The 19,990-nt window shown below is 40.0% G+C and overlaps 1 protein-coding gene across 4 annotated transcripts in view; it reads right to left on the reverse strand.

Moving 5' to 3' along the window:
* The window catches only part of map7d1a (MAP7 domain containing 1a), a 207,984-nt gene that overhangs the window by 119,474 nt on the left and 68,520 nt on the right, over positions 1-19,990 (reverse strand). Inside the window, exon 1 of one of the 4 annotated variants that reach the window (XM_028819942.2) lies at positions 4,030-4,149. The exons of the other annotated variants lie outside the window; for them this stretch is intronic. Within the exon in view, the coding sequence (XP_028675775.1) occupies positions 4,030-4,045 (16 nt within the window). The 5' untranslated portion in view covers positions 4,046-4,149. Of the gene's footprint in view, positions 1-4,029; positions 4,150-19,990 lie in introns of those variants that run through there. 4 annotated transcript variants of the gene reach the window in all.

Here is a 19,990-nt window from a genome sequence, read left to right on the forward strand (position 1 = left end):
CATCATATATATATATATATATATATATATATATATATATATATATATATATATATATATATATATATATATATATATATATATATATATGGCATAGTTTCAAATAATACAAAGAGTACGCAACACGTGTTTCGCCCTCATTTGGGCTCATCAGGCGTACACACTCTACTGCTCCCCTCTCGGGGAATCAAACCTCAGACGTCAGCGTCAGAGACAAAGCCCCTTTACGCTGCGCCACGGCATGTGGTTTGTTTATTTGAAAACCTGTAGGTCCTGAGTAATTACATTCATTGCATTCGTAGTCTGAGTCTCGACGACCTGAATTGTGTGGGTGGTTACCTACCAGGTAACGCATGTGGTTGGTCTGCCATTCGGCAAACTGAATGTTATTACTCCGGACCTACGGGCTGTCAAATAAACGAACCACACGCATTCTATGATCTGCTTCTCGCAACTGAAAGAGGGCACCGTGGCGGATGTTTGCCGAATGGCAGACCAACCACAAGTGTTACCTTGTAGGTAACCACCCACACAATTCAGGTCGTCGAGACTCAGACTACGAATGCAATGAATATATATTATAATTATTGCTGTTATTACATACACTTACATATACACACACACACATATACCTATATATATATATATATATTTAGGAATCTATAAAAAAAATGATGAACTATAAAACCGCAAGCAGCCCTTTATCTGCATCAAATACTCAATATAAAGTAAGCCACAGTGAGATATACAAGGTTGGCAAAAAACACAGCTCTTGTTATGTACCTGTGCTTTTCAGTGTCCCAGCCTCAGTCACTAATTGCAAAGAATAAAACATATTTACAGTAATTGCAGACATGAGCACAAGCAATGCCTGAGTAAATTGAATACTTATAATTAATTTGTTTTTCACTCATGATTCAATAACCCATTTAAACTGCCTAATCTGCAGTGCCATGGCATTTGCTGGGTGTTCATATGTTCTAGTCATGTGGGGCACTTGATTTTATAGATCTGTAGGAGAAAAAGATTCCACAACAGGCAGCAACAAGAAGGAGCTATCCAAAGACTTGTATACTCTTGCCATTCAATTTGTGCCAAGCTCAAAACCACAACTCTATTAGGAAAAATGCGTTTTTTATATAGTGAACAAGAATAAAATATTGTGCACTTCAAAGTGAGTAAGAACAAGGATCAGATGAGTTTCCATGGAATGGTGTCAGGTCATGAGACATTTCCAACTTTGCACGCAACACCACTCAGGTTGTGGATAATTGATGAAATGGACTGATCAGCAGTACAGCCGATGTGCAACTCACAGTAAAAACACAAGTTTAAGAAAGGTCCAAATAACTACAAAAGCTAGAAACAACTGCACCTTGTATTACAGGTTCACCCATGTCTAGAAGTGGTCCAACACCACCCAAGGTAAATCTGATTTCAAATGAAGTTGTGACACCTCTGCTGCAAAATATGAAGCTGACCATTCTGGCTAACTACTTAAAAAAATTCACATATCAGAAGTGTGTACAACTTTCTTACCATTTCCTACAATCTAAACTAAGGCACCTTAAAAGTGTATTCCTACTGTTTACGGTCCCACTCTATTAACCCTAGACACAAAACTATAAAATGAAACAAAAAGAATCTTTCTAGAAAGTAACAGAATATGGCAAGTATAACCCACTTCAAGGTGACAACAGAGACCAACATAGAAGAAGAAAGAAAAAGAAGCTGGAGAAAGGTGGCAAGGAAAACCAAACAACAAGGTAGAGGCGTATGAGCATATCAGTTGCTTTTTTAACTTGGAATTGCAACTTTACATCGAAAAAAGAAGAAACTTCATCACACATAAATAAGTCTCTAGCATAAGAGCAATTCGTGAAAATGCAGATCATTCCAATATCACCCAGGTGTCTATTTGCTTGTCCGCTGACCCGGTTTGCTTATATTTTGTGCACAAGTAGTCTACTAGTTATTAACTGTACAGAGTAATGGGGAGTGAGAAAAAGAGGTGAAGAAGAGTGTCAAAAGTGATTTGTGACAGACGGGTATCAGCAAGAGTGAAAGGGAAGGTCTACAGGATGGTAGTGAGACCAGCTATGTAATATGGTTTGGAGACAGTAACACTGATTAAAAGTCAGGAGACAGAGCTGGAGATGGCAGAGTTAAGAGATGTTAAGATTTGCACTGGGTGTGACGAGGATGGATAGGATTAGAAATGAGGACATTAGAGGGTCAGCTCAAGTTGGACGGTTGGGAGACAAAGTCAGAGAGACGAGATTGTGTTGGTTTGGACCTGTGCAGAGGAGAGATGCTGGGTATATTGAGAGAAGAATGCTAGGAATGGAGCTGTCATGAAAGAGGAAGGCCTAAGAGAAGGTTTACGGATGTGGTGAGAGAGGACATGTGGTGGTGGGTGTGACAGAGCAAGATGCAAAGGACAGAAAGATATGGAAAAAGATGATCCACTGTGGCGACCCCTAATGTGAGAAGCCGAAAGAAGAAGAAGAAGAAGAAGTTTACTTAGATAGCAGACCATTTCAAGGAACAAGTTAGTACTGCAAACATGGAGCCCAATTCCGCCACAACCCCAGGTTCAATGACGATTGAATGAATGGATGGAAGGATGCTGTTGGGCGGCACAGTGGCGCAGTGGGTAGCGCTGCTGCCTCGCAGTTAGGAGACCTGGGGACCTGGGTTCGCTTCCCGGGTCCTCCCTGCGTGGAGTTTGCATGTTCTCCCCGTGTCTGCGTGGGTTTCCTCCGGGCGCTCCGGTTTCCTCCCACAGTCCAAAGACATGCAGGTTAGGTGGATTGGCGATTCTAAATTGGCCCTAGTGTGTGCTTGGTGTGTGGGTGTGTTTGTGTGTGTCCTGCGGTGGGTTGGCACCCTGCCCAGGATTGGTTCCTGCCTTGTGCCCTGTGTTGGCTGGGATTGGCTCCGGCAGACGCCCGTGACCCTGTGTTCGGATTCAGCGGGTTGGATAAAGGATGGATGGATGAAGGATGCTGTTAATCTTCAAGGAAACGCTGAAGGCCCCATTTACACTACTTCACCTTTTGTCCACAATGCCCTGGTGTTATCAGCTCTAGAAAATTGATACTTTTGAAAGCACTCACCAAACATGTATACTGTACTTCTGAAAAAGCAGCCTCAGCCTTACGGTGTAGACAGGTGAAAATGCAGTTTTTTTTCGAAAACGCAGACTCAAACTGGCACTTTTATTTGTTCATGCTTAGCTTTTACCGATTAGATTCTGCTCATTACAATTCTCAATCCCTGACTGGTTGCCCTTCACAGACCCAAAGTCTTCTTCCAACATAGGGGACAGAAGGGCTGCTTCCACGGTGCAACATATTAAACATATGCGCTTTCGATCATTTTGGCATGGACATACATACTTTTGTAAGCAATATGAAAATGCTGGATGGATGGAGATTGTTTTCATTTAAAAATGCCACTTGTAAATGAAAACATAGTAGTGTGGACATAGCCAAGCTAAAGCTGACCAAGCTTTTCTCTTTGTACTCTCAAACATCACATAAAGTGAAAACATTAGACATTTAATTCATTCCTAAAGTTGCTTTGCACATGTTTCTGCCTAATCATGAGATGGTCACCTGTCGCTTACATTTTCCATCCACATTTATTCTGTTTCCTTGCCATCTCCATGTGACATAAAGTAAACACTATGAATATACAACTGTCAAAACATAGCTTCTGGAAATGCAGTATACATCAACCCTACTTTCACTCTTAGAGAATCAGTGCTCATGCAGACATTTAAGCACATGCGTGGTTTATTGGACTATAAAAGAAACATATAAAATCAATACACCAGGCAAAACAGAGAAAAGCACTCACTGATAAAAAAGAAAACTGCATGGTGATTTGGTGCCAAAGCAAAATAACAGAGATACTAAATCTTAGCCAAGCAGAACAAAGCATGGCAGAATGAGCTTGTATTTCTGAGAACGGCTGACGTGTTAAAGCTCTACGGTATGACGTGATTAACCAAAATGTGTTTACCTCTGCTGTGCGGCATCAGCCTGTCTCTATGTTCTCTTCAGCGAGCCTGTGTTACGAAAAGAGCGATTTGCCAGGCTTGAAGGAAACAAATCTAGGTCATCATCACACAAAAGGATAGCTAGCCTCTGCCTGTAGTTCAATAGATGCCAGGAACATCTCCCCCATAAATAGTGCTCTGTTTGCTGGGCTTCCAAAAAGAACTTGGCATTCATCTACATTCAAACATTAAAGGAAAAAAAAACCTTCAGAAACGTAAGTGCAAAACGCAAGCCAACATCATTTTGCTTTTTTAAAAAACTGACGCAGTTTCAGCTGCTGAAGCAGCTTTCATAAAATGATCTGATTCACACCATCAAGTGATAAGGGAGTGTATTAGAAGCCGCTTCCTCTACCACCTCAGGATAATCTATTTATAGCCCACAAACTCCACAGAAAAGAGAAAATAGAGTAAAACTGAAAAATGAGAGAGGTATTATTAAATCAAGTTACATCACAAAATGACACGGAAAGGCTATGCAAAGAAGATTAAAAAAAAAAAAGGCTGAACATGACAAGATACTGCAGCAGAACATCCCTTCACTTCTTTAAGCAGATTTACTTTTTAATAATCACTGCACATTTTATTTATTCGCTCAATGGCATTGATTCACTGCGTCGCTAATACTTTCTAACAATTTTCTCATAAAAATGACAGATCCTACTTCCTGTGTAGTCATGAATGGTGGGTGGCACAATACCTGCTGAAGCTCGCTTATCTCTGAGCATGGCACACATGTTACTCAGTAGGAGGTTTACCGGTACTCAGGATGTTTGAGTGCTGGGATTTTTGCATCAGCTCAAACCAAGTTAACATGTTTCTGCTCGCCTGGGTATACAGAAGAGTCTTTCTTTTCGTCTCAGTACCCACCTACTGATTAGCATGTCAAAGGAGAAACATTAATCTTTCTTAATAAAAATCCTGCCAAAAATGCAAAACAATTGACAAATCCCTTTAACTGAGAGGTTCAATATCACTGCATTCTGAAGTTACAGTGCAATAGATCATATACAGTGGTGTGAAAAACTATTTGCCCTCTTCTTGATTTCTTATTCTTTTGCATGTTTGTCACACAAAATGTTTCTGATCATCAAACACATTTAACCATTAGTCAAATATAACACAAGTAAACACAAAATGCAGTTTTTAAATGATGGTGTTTATTATTTAGGGAGAAAAAAAATCCAAACCTACATGGCCCTGTGTGAAAAAGTAATTGCCCCCTGAACCTAAAAAATACCCTAACTGTGGTGTATCACACCTGAGTTCAATTTCTGTAGCCACCCCCAGGCCTGATTACTGCCACACCTGTTTCAATCAAGAAATCACTTAAATAGGAGCTGCCTGACACAGAGAAGTAGACCAAAAGCACCTCAAAAGCTAGACATCATGCCAAGATCCAAAGAAATTCAGGAACAAATGAGAACAGAAGTAATTGAGATCTATCAGTCTGGTAAAGGTTATAAAGCCATTTCTAAAGCTTTGGGACTCCAGCGAACCACAGTGAGAGCCATTATCCACAAATGGCAAAAACATGGAACAGTGGTGAACCTTCCCAGGAGTGGCCGGCCGACCAAAATTACCCCAAGAGCGCAGAGACGACTCATCCGAGAGGTCACAAAAGACCCCAGGACAACGTCTAAAGAACTGCAGGCCTCACTTGCCTCAATTAAGGTCAGTGTTCACGACTCCACCATAAGAAAGAGACTGGGCAAAAACGGCCTGCATGGCAGATTTCCAAGATGCAAACCACTGTTAAGCAAAAAGAACATTAGGGCTCATCTCAATTTTGCTAAGAAACATCTCAATGATTGCCAAGACTTTTGGGAAAATACCTTGTGGACTGATGAGACAAAAGTTGAACTTTTTGGAAGGCAAATGTCCCGTTACATCTGGCGTAAAAGGAACACAGCATTTCAGAAAAAGAACATCATACCAACAGTAAAATATGGTGGTGGTAGTGTGATGGTCTGGGGTTGTTTTGCTGCTTCAGGACCTGGAAGGCTTGCTGTGATAGATGGAACCATGAATTCTACTGTCTACCAAAAAATCCTGAAGGAGAATGTCCGGCCATCTGTTCGTCAACTCAAGCTGAAGCGATCTTGGGTGCTGCAACAGGACAATGACCCAAAACACACCAGCAAATCCACCTCTGAATGGCTGAAGAAAAACAAAATGAAGACTTTGGAGTGGCCTAGTCAAAGTCCTGACCTGAATCCAATTGAGATGCTATGGCATGACCTTAAAAAGGCGGTTCATGCTAGAAAACCCTCAAATAAAGCTGAATTACAACAATTTTGCAAAGATGAGTGGGCCAAAATTCCTCCAGAGCGCTGTAAAAGACTCATTGCAAGTTATCGCAAACGCTTGATTGCAGTTATTGCTGCTAAGGGTGGCCCAACCAGTTATTAGGTTCAGGGGGCAATTACTTTTTCACACAGGGCCATGTAGGTTTGGATTTTTTTTTCTCCCTAAATAATAAAAACCACCATTTACAAACTGCATTTTGTGTTTACTTGTGTTATATTTGACTAATGGTTAAATGTGTTTGATGATCAGAAACATTTTGTGTGACAAACATGCAAAAGAATAAGAAATCAGGAAGGGGGCAAATAGTTTTTCACACCACTGTACATATGTCCAACTCTGCCTTTCTTAAGAAACACTACCAAAGTGCTTTCCAAAGATCAATTAAATATGTTCTATTGTTCCATGGCCCTGGGTACATTTAGTCTCAACTGAGTTTTTTCAGGTTTTCACAAGGATGAACTTCTCTTTTAATCTTACTTCACATTTTATTTGCTAATAGGTCTCTTCCCTTCAAAACATGCTTTTTGCACCTGAGATCATGTCGATCTACAGTATCTTTTGTCATTAGAATTAAGTGCATCTAAAGTCAGTGAAAAACTACACAACCTTCAAAGAGAGATCATTTCAAACTAAACGGCTACAGATACAAGATCTCATAGCCTTGAGGTTGTCAGATTTCACAGCTAGCAATTGCAGGGGATGATGGATTAAATGACTGTCTCAGTAGTTTCAAATTTCCAAAGTATCTCAAGCTCACCGCATTTTGACAGCCAATTATTATACTTCCTGACAGAGAGCACAGCTTACCTACAGTCTCAACCCACCTTTTGGGGTACTTCAAACATGAGCCATCAGACAGGCAAGGCGGTCTTCCTTCTTTGTGGTCCAAGAACACCCACTTGCCTTCTTTCTTTCTGGCCACATTGTATTTACTGAATGAATGGCCAAGTGGCAATTGGTTGTCAACATTTTCATTCACAGGAGCCTGTCCCCATGATTTAAGATTTTGCTGGGTTAAGTTGTAAACTTGCATAACTGAGACACTGGGGATATGAAACTACATGAATGGTGGTCACAGGAGCACACTTGCAACTGCCCGCAACTCGCCAAGATTATGTAAATGAAGGGTATGGCTGAAAATTCTTGTAAAAGTCGTTTAGTGTGACAAGAGCACCAACTTGATCTGATAACACCAGATTTTTTTTTGTACCAGAAGTATCAAGTTTACAATTCCAAGACAGTCATATACTTTTATCCAATCAGATTCAACACAGGTACTGTACAAAAAGGCAGCATACACAATTGTCTGTCACAATCATCACTCTTTGTTTAATATGTCAAAATGATTTCTATACCCAAAAAAAAGCCAACTATAAATGTGTCTGATTGTTTAGTTAGAACATCAAATTAAACAAACAGATAAACCTTCTGTTGTTGCTCAATCAGGATCTCTTGCCCAAATCCCATCACATTGCACACCAGTTTCACATATGTGTACACTAAATTACATTTTACAACTCTGACTGATCTGTAATTTGCATATGTAGTATTTAACTTTGTATCATATTTCATGCTACTTTAGCATTATGGTAACCTCAAGTTTGTCTCCAATAACAAATCTTTCATTTTTTAGGTTGAAAGATTACTTTTAAACCGACAACACCTTAAAAGAATGTTATCATAAGGAGAACTTAACCCAAGTTAACCAAGTATTTTTGAAGTTCCCACTTGTGAGGTCTTACATTCCCACTTAGGTAGGTTCACATAAATTTCTGACAAGAGTCCCCTCTTTCTGCACAAAAAGCAATTAAAAGGAATGTTTTTGGTGAAAAGCAAACTAAACGCTTTAAGTGTATACATGCATGTTTATCAAAAGGTCACTCTCCAAGTTCCTCCCAGGTATGTGGTTTACACTCCGGACCAAGAGGGGACAATGCTGCTAACTGTCTAATCACATTCTTCTTCTTCCACAGTGCGGAGAAACCGCCCAGTTAGGGCAACTGACTCCAGGCCATTGCAGTCTCTGGTCCATAAAAGCAAAACCACCCGGGAGGAGGTGTCATTTCTTACCCAAGTGGATCAGAGCAAAGGAGCTCCTCAATTATCTGATGATAGACAAATCAGTCTTAGTTGCTCTAGCCACATTATTCAACCCTTAAGTAAATGGGCACAGCCAGACTGGTGCTCCAAAATTAATTTTTTGTTGAGCCTGTTATTCCCTTGGACAACCAAACAGTATATAATTTGATCATGAAAAATGCTTTTTCTTGCTGAACTGTTTTTCTTTTTTTTCTTCTTATATAATACACTACAGTGGCTGTTTGTTTGTCTGTCCAGGATTTTAAATCACCTGTAGCTCGCAAATTGTTTGAATTATTGACCTGAAATTTGGTACACACATACTACGTGACATCTACTATATGCTTTTGGGGTGATGATTGACCTCCAAGGTTATTCCTCTTTTTATTTTTATTTTATTTTATTGTAGAATCAACTCTCAGCAGCAGGGAGGCCGTGCGGCATATGCGTACGGGCACCGTTCTCATCCCTACCACCTTCGCTGCCATTTCCCCTACCTCTTCATATCTTAAGTCTTCAATCTGCCTCAAGAATGATTTAAGTGCCGGCTTAAGTGAAAAATTAAAGAAAACGTACTAAGTAATTACAACACAAACACTGCTTTAATCAGTTTTAATGTGAAAAGATGCCGACGAAAGAAGAGAAGTAGCAGGCTGCTAGGGTAGAGAAAAGAAAGAGCTGCTCAGGAAGCAGCAAGCGTATCGACCTCTGAGCAAACAAATGCTAAACACAGAGAGAAAGAGGATGAAAACTAGGAATGCTCATGTCAAGTGTATTCACTGCACGTTATTGTGCAGTGCGCCATTACTGGTATTTCATATTACTGCATGTAGTAAAAAGTTAACCTATGTAACAACAATTGCAATTATTTTAACCCAAAATGTGATATTATGTATATTTCAATTTATTCCCCTAACACCTTAAAGACTGAAGATTAGTGCCAAATAGGCATATACAGTACATAAATCCTGCTTTATTTTGTTATAATAATAATATGAAACATTAGCAAAGGAAATTCTTTTTTTATTTTAACCCAAAATGAGATATTCTATAAATCTTAATATTTTTTCAAAATACCGTAGAGACTAAAGATTAGCACCACATAGACATGTACTGTATATAAAATCTGGTATACTGCATTCTGTTACAATAGTATGAAATGTTAGTGATGACAACACCTTTCCCCTCTCAGTTTAAAAATTTCATGAACAGGTGTGCCTCAAAAAAACAGCTCAAATAATCATCCCAAGAAAAACCAATCATTTTGGAAGAAGCACAACTAATCCTAAGCTCTTCTTTTTCTGATCCTTGCTCATTTCTTCTCTCACTCTTATCACTACCAGGCAACATAGGTTGGAGTCATTTAGAAAGGATTTTGCATATGGCCATTTCCTGAATATGAAACCAAAAACTGAAGATATTGCAAGGCCCTAGCATTCAAATGAAATTTCCCACTGGGAAACACATGTTTCCCATCTGTTCCATAGCATATGAATGCTGTATGTAGTGAATATGTACAGTGCAGATCAGGCAGGGCCACAGCCATACACATAGCCATACACACATAACAGTTATGATCTGGTAGTTCTGAAGATCTCAGAAGGCTGGATATTCTCACTGATAAACAATTAAGTGGATAGAAAAAAAAAGCATGCCATGCTTAATCCAGCGATAAAGACATATTATACATTGAATCTAGGAGTGGTTGACAACCTAAATGATTTACAAAAGACATTTTCCAGGCATACCAAAAAATTTGTGGAAAACCTTTTAACACATTTAAATGGAAAAACACAATGTTCAAATCTGTGCATGCAAAACAAAAAAAGAAAAGTGATTTTTAATTAGTGATTGATATCTTAAATGTACTGTGTTTGTGCATGCACTTAGATATAACCTATGTAAAATAAGTGAGCCTCTTTCTTTAGGAATATTGTCCTGAGTGATTCACAGTTTAGCCTGAATGTTGAATTGATGCTGGCATGGGCCTCTGCGACAATGCCTCTAATTAAGCAGGTTTGACAATGCTAGTATATTTAAAACCAAGAATCTGAAGCAAGATAGAGGAGAGAGGAAAAGCCGTGTCTTAACCTGTGTTTGCTCGGCACATGTGTCACTTTCTCTGCTTTAATTTCAAAGTACACCTAGACATGACATTGCCTAAATATCATAAAAGCTAGAAAAATGGGAATGTTCTAAATCTTCTAACCATTTTAGCAATTGCTTTCTTACTGCCATTCGACCTGTCAAAACTGCAGCTCAAACAATTCTCTTCACAGGTGAAAGTGACACTTGCTTATTTCGACCACAGTTGAGCTATTCCTGATGCTATTGTCCTGTCAGTCGCATATCACCAAGCTGTTGACTCTCAGAAACCTGTCTTCTAATTCTGTTGTGACTGTCAGAAATTACTCCAGTACTTACTGACACTTTGACCTTCTTTGAAATTTCTTACTAAAGACCTACACTTTTAAGGGCTATACTGGTCTGCCTGTCGTGCTTTGTTGATTGTCTTTTTCTCGCCATTATGATAGAAGCATACAGTACGGTATTGTCCAAATAATGCTTCAGAGGGTGCAGCAACACAATTTGTCCCAGCACTGCTTCTATACAGACAATTGAACTATAAGTAATCAACAAAAGTTGGGACACATGTAGGAATTGTTTGCATCAACATTCAAGGCTTAACTAACTCCCATTGCTGAAGAAAAGCTCTAAACAATTTATGCATTACTTGTTCTCTGAAAAAGACTTTTTGTACACAGTAACTCAAAAAATTACATTATTTTCAGTTTTTGGTAAATTGAACTTTTTTTTCTAAACCTTTGACAGTGTACTGCTTACCTTTGTATCATTTCAGGTTATTCACTGGACTTGAACAGCTTAGTTTTCAATAAAAACTAGAAAAATGGTGTTCAAACTTTTGACAAGTAGTGTATGTTTTCTGACTTTTACTTTATTGTGGTGTGTCTCTTTGGGTGGGGTGCGTGTCGATATAGGCTGGGTAGTGATCTTGCATTTCAGTTAAAAAATAAACAAATTGTTGTTTAAATCCAATGTGTAGCTCAAAGTGCTTTACAAGAAGTTTAAAAAAAAGTTTCAATTAAAAAAAAGACTTATTTTAAATATAAAACTGATAAATCTCTCTATTATAAAAAAAAAAAAAAAAAACCTTGGAAGATTTTCGTGCCAAGCAATGTAACCATGCCCAGGGCCGGAAGCCCCACGAGACAAGAGCTTATGCAAAGAGATTTGGAAAAGTCCTGTGTGGTTATGTCAGACACATCTCTTGTATAGAGAAAGAAACGATATTCACTCACGGCCAGTTATACATTGCGTTGTCACAATGTAATTCCAAATACGAAATTAAAATTCAATGCGAAATTGATGAAAAGGTAAAAGCGAAAAGAGATTGAATATATGGACACAGGTGATATGACAGAAGTGCACTGCACAAGATGCAGATCACACGGCACGGCAGCAGCAACAAGCCAACAGCTGATCGAGCAAAGAGGAGGTAAGAAAAAAAAAAGCAATCGCGTCTCCTTTGGGTGTGTTCAGCCCCCTCTTCACAACACGAGCAGCAGAAACGTGAAGTGATTGGCACGTAGCGCATGTGGGGGGGGGAGGGAGGTGGGCGAGCGAAACGAGCAGGGGGCACAGCCCCCTAGTATATACAAAAAAACCACACAAAAACAAAACCAAGTGACAGAAATGAAAGAAACTCAAAGTATAGCATAACTGATAAGGAATGCAGTTTTGAAGTTTCTAATTATTATAATGGTAAAAGGCATCTGATGCTATGATCAGATATGATATGATACTGTGATCAAATTCCAGAAGGCGAGATGCTAGAGAAAATAAAACTCCAGGGACTCCAAAGCAGAAAGACTATAAGCCCCCAGTGGGCAGTCAGCAAAACATACAGGTAAATGTGATATAGCAGTTCATTGTTGGTATGCAAAAAAACATTCAGAACTTTTAAGTATCTGGAAAAATCTCTCTATTATAAAAAAAATCCTGGCAGGGAGACTAGGGAGACGAGACGTGATCTTCTCGGAAGACAATTTGACATCCCGTGAGAGACACTTTAACGTTACGCTAAGACAATATGACGTCCCGCGGGATAAGGCAGTGAGACAACATTTAAAACAAGTTCACGGACATCTAACCAAGCACTTGTTGGAATGCTTTTGGCAGACAGACATCATGTGCTCACAGCTATTAAAACAACGACAAGTGACAAGAACAACACGCAGCTTGCCAACAGCAGCAGCAGCAAGCCTGCAGATGATCCGACCACTTCTCCTTAGCGTGCGTTCAGCTGCCCCTTTCACAACGTAAGTGGCAGAGACGCAAAGTGGCAAAAGGACAGCTGCTGTACAGGCTTTTAAATGATCAATGTGCAGCGCGACAAAAAGAACACGCAGCTCGCCAGCAGATGATCCGACGGCATCTCCTTAGCGTGCGTTCAGCCAACTCCCCCTTTCACAAAACGAACCACGTTATATGTCCTGCAAGAAAGATTTAACCAAGCCCGGGGCTGGAAATAAAGGACAAGTATTGTTTTTACAAAGGTTTTAAAGTAAAAGTGAAAATAATGCATATGTAACAATTCCCATGAAAATAACAATCTCTTTAAATTGTATATCCGGTAAACCAAACCCGGGGGTGGGCGAGCAATGCGAGCGCCGCCCCCTAGTTCATACAAAAAGGTGTCATCACCAAAATCCCTAAATTAACCATATTTCTTTAAATTTTATTAAAGCTTGTAAAATAATGAGACTTTGTGCATATATTCCTAACTTTAGTCACCACTGCTTGAATGGTTGTCCCAGTCGACATCCACGATGCGGATCCAGGAAGACTAGAAACCCAAGTATATCAGATGAACCGCAAGCATTGTTCATCTTATTGACTATTGGAGCATTTAAGGCGTTTCCTCCATCTTTCCACTACTTGTGGAAGCATATCTTAATGTCTTTTACCATTGTTTTTTTGCAGGTAATCAGATTTTGCTAGTTGAGTTAGGAAAAGGATTAACAAAGGAATGCAGACACAAGATATTCAGTTAATGAGTAACAAATAATTTACTTTAAGAACTGAATACAACATTGAAGATGCTGAATGTTTTTAATTCCTAAACTGATGGAAAAAGTAGATCTTTTGCGCTTGGTACGCAGTTCACTGATATAAAATACAAAGTCCATTTGTCAACTTAGCTAAATATTTGTTTAATCTAATGACAGGATAATGAAAATTTAGGGCCTACCCTGGCAGCAATGAGATGAGATCTAACTCTGGATGTGATGTCAATATAACAGTTCTTCCTATCAGAAATGACTGAACTTTTAACTTTAAGCAACTCTTCTCAGTGCTGTGAAAGCATGGGCATGTTACTGGCCATTCATAGAGGGAAAACATCACACAGGAGGTAAACGGATACTTATATACATTTCTAAGTCATTTGCATCATGCAGTTTTAGCTCCAATGTCACCGTTGCCAGTGTCTTGTTGCTAGCACAGCATCCCCTAACCCAGTCTCAGGCTTCTCTATTCAGTACCATCGTGCCAGCAGTGACCTCACTGTGCGAGACTGTGAAAATTAAAATTCTCCTTTTGTAATGGAAACTGTTTTCACTCAGACATAACAAGCAGTCTTCATTTTGCATTCAACAGGGCAGCCAAACATAAAATGACACAGAATTCCTTATAAAGAAGATCACACAAGAAAGCAATACTTTTCTGTTTTTCTGGAGACAATGCCGGTGTTTACTTAAAGGAAATCAACTAAACTTTCTCATCAGCATGGCCAAAGATTGACTGGGTTGCTTCACTGTAACTAGGAGAACATGTTTCAACTGCAGAGATCCTAATAATAAAAATCAGACAATGTGCTCACAAGCTGCTGACAGAGAATACACCCAAGGATAAGCACCCAGAACATCACCCTTGGCTCTAAGCAGACAAATATCAATCTTGGGCTGCAGGACCTTCGCTCAGTTAGCAATGTTCACACCACATTATACGGACCCCAAGGCAGGATTTCAATCATTCTGTCAGCCACGCCCTAGAAGAGAGTCAGCTGAAAATATGACACCAGAGGAAACAATGAGTACAACATGATGAGATCATGCACACACACCCCCAAGGAGGAAACCAAGCCGCTGACCCAGACACTGCAAGGTCTTGCCATTTAAAAAAAAAAAGTATATGTTCACTTAGTGACATAAAGAATAAATTGCATACTGAAAATGGCAGGGCACAGAGCGGATATTCTTCTTTCATTTGCCAAATCTTCTTTACTGAGCTCCAACACAGATATATTTTATTGAGACACTGTATATATGATATTCACCATGTGTCACATCAGAGGTTACCATAACAATGGCAAATATTTAAAAAAAATTAACAACACAAAAGATACATCCATCCATTCATTTTTAACCCATTAAGTTCAGTTAAGTGTCAAGGGGTTTAAAAAGATACGAGCTTATATCTTTTTTTTCAACAATGCAGAAATGAAGACTGGGTTGATTGGCTGGTTGTATACTGATCTTCTGCCAGTTCTCAATGGTGAAGAATATGGAGCTTTTAAAATTACACATGCCAGGAGAACAGGTAAGAGAAGTATCATCTTGCATTCCTATTTTTATTTATTTATTTATTTTTGTATCTACTTTTCATTTAATTCCATCTTGAAAGGCCACCAGAATCAAATTTTCCACCCAGATATATCTAAGATGTCAAGGCATGGCATGGCAGATGATAATCTATAATTCAATTATAATTGGTGTCTTCTGTGTGAAGTGTTTATGTTCTCCTTGGGTTCACATAAATTGCCTTCCACGGTACAAAGAAATGCTGTTGGGAAGACAGGCAGCTCTAAGACTGCGAATGACTGTAGGACTATGCACCAGCATCAAAAGGATAGACTGAACTGCTAACCCTACCATGTGCCCATGGCTGCTGAGATAGCTCTCTCTGCCAGAACCTTAGACCAATACAGAACAGTACAAATAAAATGATGGCTACCAAATCTGTCATATCTCTCATGGCTATAGCCAAATAGAAGTCAAAGACTTTGCTCCTGCCACTCTCATCCATGATCTCCACAGGCTTGGTCACTCAGTTTTGATCTACAGGTGTCTATAATGAAAGAGCAGTACATATGAACTGCACACATATGTAATGGCCAAAGAAACTCAGCAAAGTGAATGTTGTCTTGATATGCTGCAACTGTTCTCAAGTCTCTCGCATCACAATCCATACAGGCAGGTCTTGCTTTCCATATGTGACATAACACTGAACCCTTAACACTGCACTACACAAGGGCACGCATGCATTGAGTCTTCTAGTTACATATTTTGATTAAAAAATGTGCAGGTGTAACACACAAAACACACTTATTAACAAATGGGGCCCAAGTCATCCAACCCTGTTAACACCCTCCAGTCAGTGTGCAGGATGTATGCTAGGATTAAACTCATTGTACAGGTGCTGGTCATAAAATTAGAATATCATGACAAAGTTGATTTATTTCAGTAATTCCATTCAAAAAGTGAAACTTGTATATTAGATTCATTCATTACACACAGACTGATGTATTACAAATGTTTATTTCTTTTAATGTTGATGATTATAACTGACAACTAATGAAAGTCCCAAATTCAGTATCTCAGAAAATTAGAATATTGTGAAAAGGTTCAATATTGAAGACACCTGGTGCCACACTCTAATCAGCTAATTAACTCAAAACACCTGCAAAAGCCTTTAAATGGTCTCTCAGTCTAGTTCTGTAGGCTACACAATCATGGGGAAGACTGCTGACTTGACAGTTGTCCAAAAGACGACCATTGACACCTTGCACAAGGAGGGCAAGACACAAAAGGTCATTGCTAAAGAGGCTGGCTGTTCACAGAGCTCTGTGTCCAAGCACATTAATAGAGAGGTGAAGGGAAGGACAAGATGTGGTAGAAAAAAGTGTACAAGCAATAGGGATAACCGTACCCTGGAGAGGATTGTGAAACAAAACCCCTTCAAAAAATGTGGAGGAGATTCACAAAGAGTGGACTGCAGCTGGAGTCAGTGCTTCAAGAACCACCACGCGCAGACGTATGCAAGACATGGGTTTCAGCTGTCGCATTCCTTGTGTCAAGCCACTCTTGAACAAGAGACAGCGTCAGAAGCGTCTCGCCTGGGCTAAAGACAAAAAGGACTGGACTGCTGCTGAGTGGTCAAAAGTTATGTTCTCTGATGAAAGTAAACTTTGCATTTCCTTTGGAAATCAAGGTCCCAGAGTCTGGAGGAAGAGAGGAGAGGCACAGAATCCACGTTGCGTGAGGTCCAGTGTAAAGTTTCCAGTCAGTGATGGTTTGGGGTGCCATATCATCTGCTGGTGTTGGTCCATTGTGTTTTCTGAGGTCCAAGGTCAACGCAGCCATCTACCAGGAAGTTTCAGAGCACTTCATGCTTCCTGCTGCTGACGAACTCTATGGAGATGCAGATTTCATTTTACAACAGGACCTGGCACCTGCACACAGTGCCAAAGCTACCAGTACCTGGTTTAAGGACCATGGTATCCCTGTTCTTGATTGGCCAGCAAACTCGCCTGACCTTAACCCCATAGAAAATCTATGGGGTATTGTGAAGAGAAAGATGCAATACGCCAGACCCAACAATTCAGAAGAGCTGAAGGCCACTATCAGAGCAACATGGGCTCTCATAACACCTGAGCAGTGCCACAGACTGATCGACTCCGTGCCACGCCGCATTGCTGCAGTAATCCAGGCCAAAGGAGCCCCAACTAAATATTGAGTGCTGTACATGCTCATACTTTTCATGTTCATACCTTTCAGTTGGCCAACATTTCTAAAAATCCTTTTTTTGTATTGGTCTTAATTGATATTCTAATTTTCCGAGATACTGAATTTGGGACTTTCATTAGTTGTCAGTTATAATCATCAACATTTAAAGAAATAAACATTTGAAATACATCAGTCTGTGTGTAATGAATGAATCTAATATACAAGTTTCACTTTTTGAATGGAATTACTGAAATAAATCAACTTTGTCATGATATTCTAATTTTATGACCAGCACCTATATTTATCAAGTCCCCATGAAACCCCTTGAGCATTTAAGGTCCTAGTAATAATAAGAGGAAAGTTTTCAGTTGAGATTTAAAGGTGGAAAAAGAGGAGCAATCTCGGAGAGACTGAGGAATAGAGTTCCAGAGTTGAGGGGCCATAACACTGAAGGACCTGCCTCCCAGGGTGGAGAGTCTGGTGTGTGGGACAGTAATGAGATTACTGCGCGAGGACCTGAGAGAGTGACAAGGAGTGTATGGAGCTAGGAGCTGTGTGAGGTAGAGAGGGGCAAAGGTTATGTAGGGCTTTGAAAGTGAGAAGCAGAATCTTGAATTTAATCCTTGATGGAACCGGCTGTAACCAGTGAAGTTGGGAGAGAACAGGGGAGATGTGAGCAGAACGCTTTGTGTGGGTGAGGACTCTGAATGTACTGTAGCTTCTGTATAGAATTTGCAGGGAGGCCGATGAAGAGGGAATTACAGTAATCAACATGAGACATTATGAAACAATGAACTAGAGTTTGGGCATCACTAAAGGACAGAAATGGACTGTACTAATGCCAAGTACTAATGCCAATATTGGAAAAATCTTCAGCTAACAAGTCTTTAACCAAAAAAAAAAAAAACAAAGAAAATAAAAGGAAGCACTGATCTTACTAAGTGACACCATATTCTCCAAAGACATGCCCCCCCAACCTTGGTTTCCTCTCAAATCCTAAACGCACTTATGTTAGGCTGATTGAACCCAGCGTGAGCGTGAATGTGTGAGCAGGAAGGTCTGGGAGTGAACTCAGGCCTTTCTAATGCTTCTTCATGGTTGTTTCTGCCATGCCTCGAACCTTTCCACTGTATCCCTAACCTAGAAAAATGAGTGCTAAATTCTGCACGAGTGGACAATGTATCATATGAAAGCTAAAACTATAAAATCAGACTGAAAAGGTAAGAGGATATTATGTCTAACCCACAATATCTAGTAATATCACTGCCCTGGCAATCCCAGCACCCCAAATGCCTTTTGCCTGAAATCACTTAGATCACTTGAACACAAAAAACGCACATTTAGTGAGTCACTGCACATTTCTGGGATGTATACTATCTCAAGACAATGCACAATATGGAAGTAGAATAAGTCTAACTTCTTCTAAAAACAGAGAAGGGGTTGACGCAGAGTTTAGTTGGCTACCTTACAGCTCCAGCAACTTACTGTAGGCTCAGTTCCTAGTTCACTATCCATTTGAAAAGTAAGTTCACCCTCCAACTCGTAGGTCATATGTCATTTTCTGTGCTCTCTTCCTACTTCCTAAAGACACATACATAAAAGTATGTTGGAGTAAATGACATCTTTAAATGGACTGTGGCAGGAATGAGCTGTCACCTTGTCATGGCATAGCATCTGTCTTATACACAAATATATTGGAACAGGCTACCTCTTCCCACAGTTCTATAATAAAAAATCATGTTCTGAAAATGGATGGGTGGAGATTTAAAACACAGGAAGGGCAAATGACTTGCTAAGAGTAGTACAGCCAGTTAGAAGTGAGGGTTATGGTCTACTGTCCAATCACAGAGGCACCGAGCCAAACCAGTTTAATAATTTACTGAATCATAAAGACAGATGGTGTGAGTTAATATTCAATTATCCCCCGTATGATAAGAATCAACACCTGTGACCTAAATTGCTAATAAATGGAAAGGAGCATGGCCCCATAGTCATCTCATGACTTAAAATGCAACATAATAGGCAGGAAAAAAAAATCTGTGTCCCAAATATGAGCAGAACTGTGAAGGACCTTGAAAACAGCAAACAGCTGCTCTCTGTAATCGTCAGATCATTGTATGAGTCTGTGGACCACTGGGGCACATACAGCTGTCCTAACCTGACACACACAGGCAGAGACACGAAGTTGCCACACAGCACACATTTTATTCACATGGGAAAGCACTCTTTCTCTGCTCCCCAATAGCCTTTCCTGTTTCTTCTTCTCCGCTTCCACTCCTCTCCCAGCAAGCTTCGCCCACCTCTTCCCAACTCTGGCTCTCTGAATGGAGTGAGACAGCTCCTTTTATGCTGGCCCAGGGAGTGTTCCAGGTGGATCATTAATCGGACCTGGAATCACTCCCAGGTGTGGTGCAAGTCCAAAGTAGGGCTCTGCAGCTTCCCATGGCGGCCCCCATGGAACCCAACAGGGCTGTGCCAAACTCCAACTTCCAGTGTAACCTGCGGGAATCCATGGTACCATTGCCCTAAAACATCCCGGGGGAGGTAGTGCCTTGCAAGATGCCCTCTACCCCAGTCCTACCATCCAGCTGATTAATGTTTTCGTGGCCGCCCGTCACAAAGTCGCTTCATAAATGAACCGAAATCATCTATTTAACTATAACTACATGGCAAATGTAACACTTGCCTGTGATTCTGTTACACCAGTGCACTCAAACCAAACACGTTA

This window comes from Erpetoichthys calabaricus, chromosome 14 (genome assembly GCF_900747795.2).
Source record: "Erpetoichthys calabaricus chromosome 14, fErpCal1.3, whole genome shotgun sequence".
Taxonomy (NCBI): domain Eukaryota; kingdom Metazoa; phylum Chordata; class Cladistia; order Polypteriformes; family Polypteridae; genus Erpetoichthys; species Erpetoichthys calabaricus.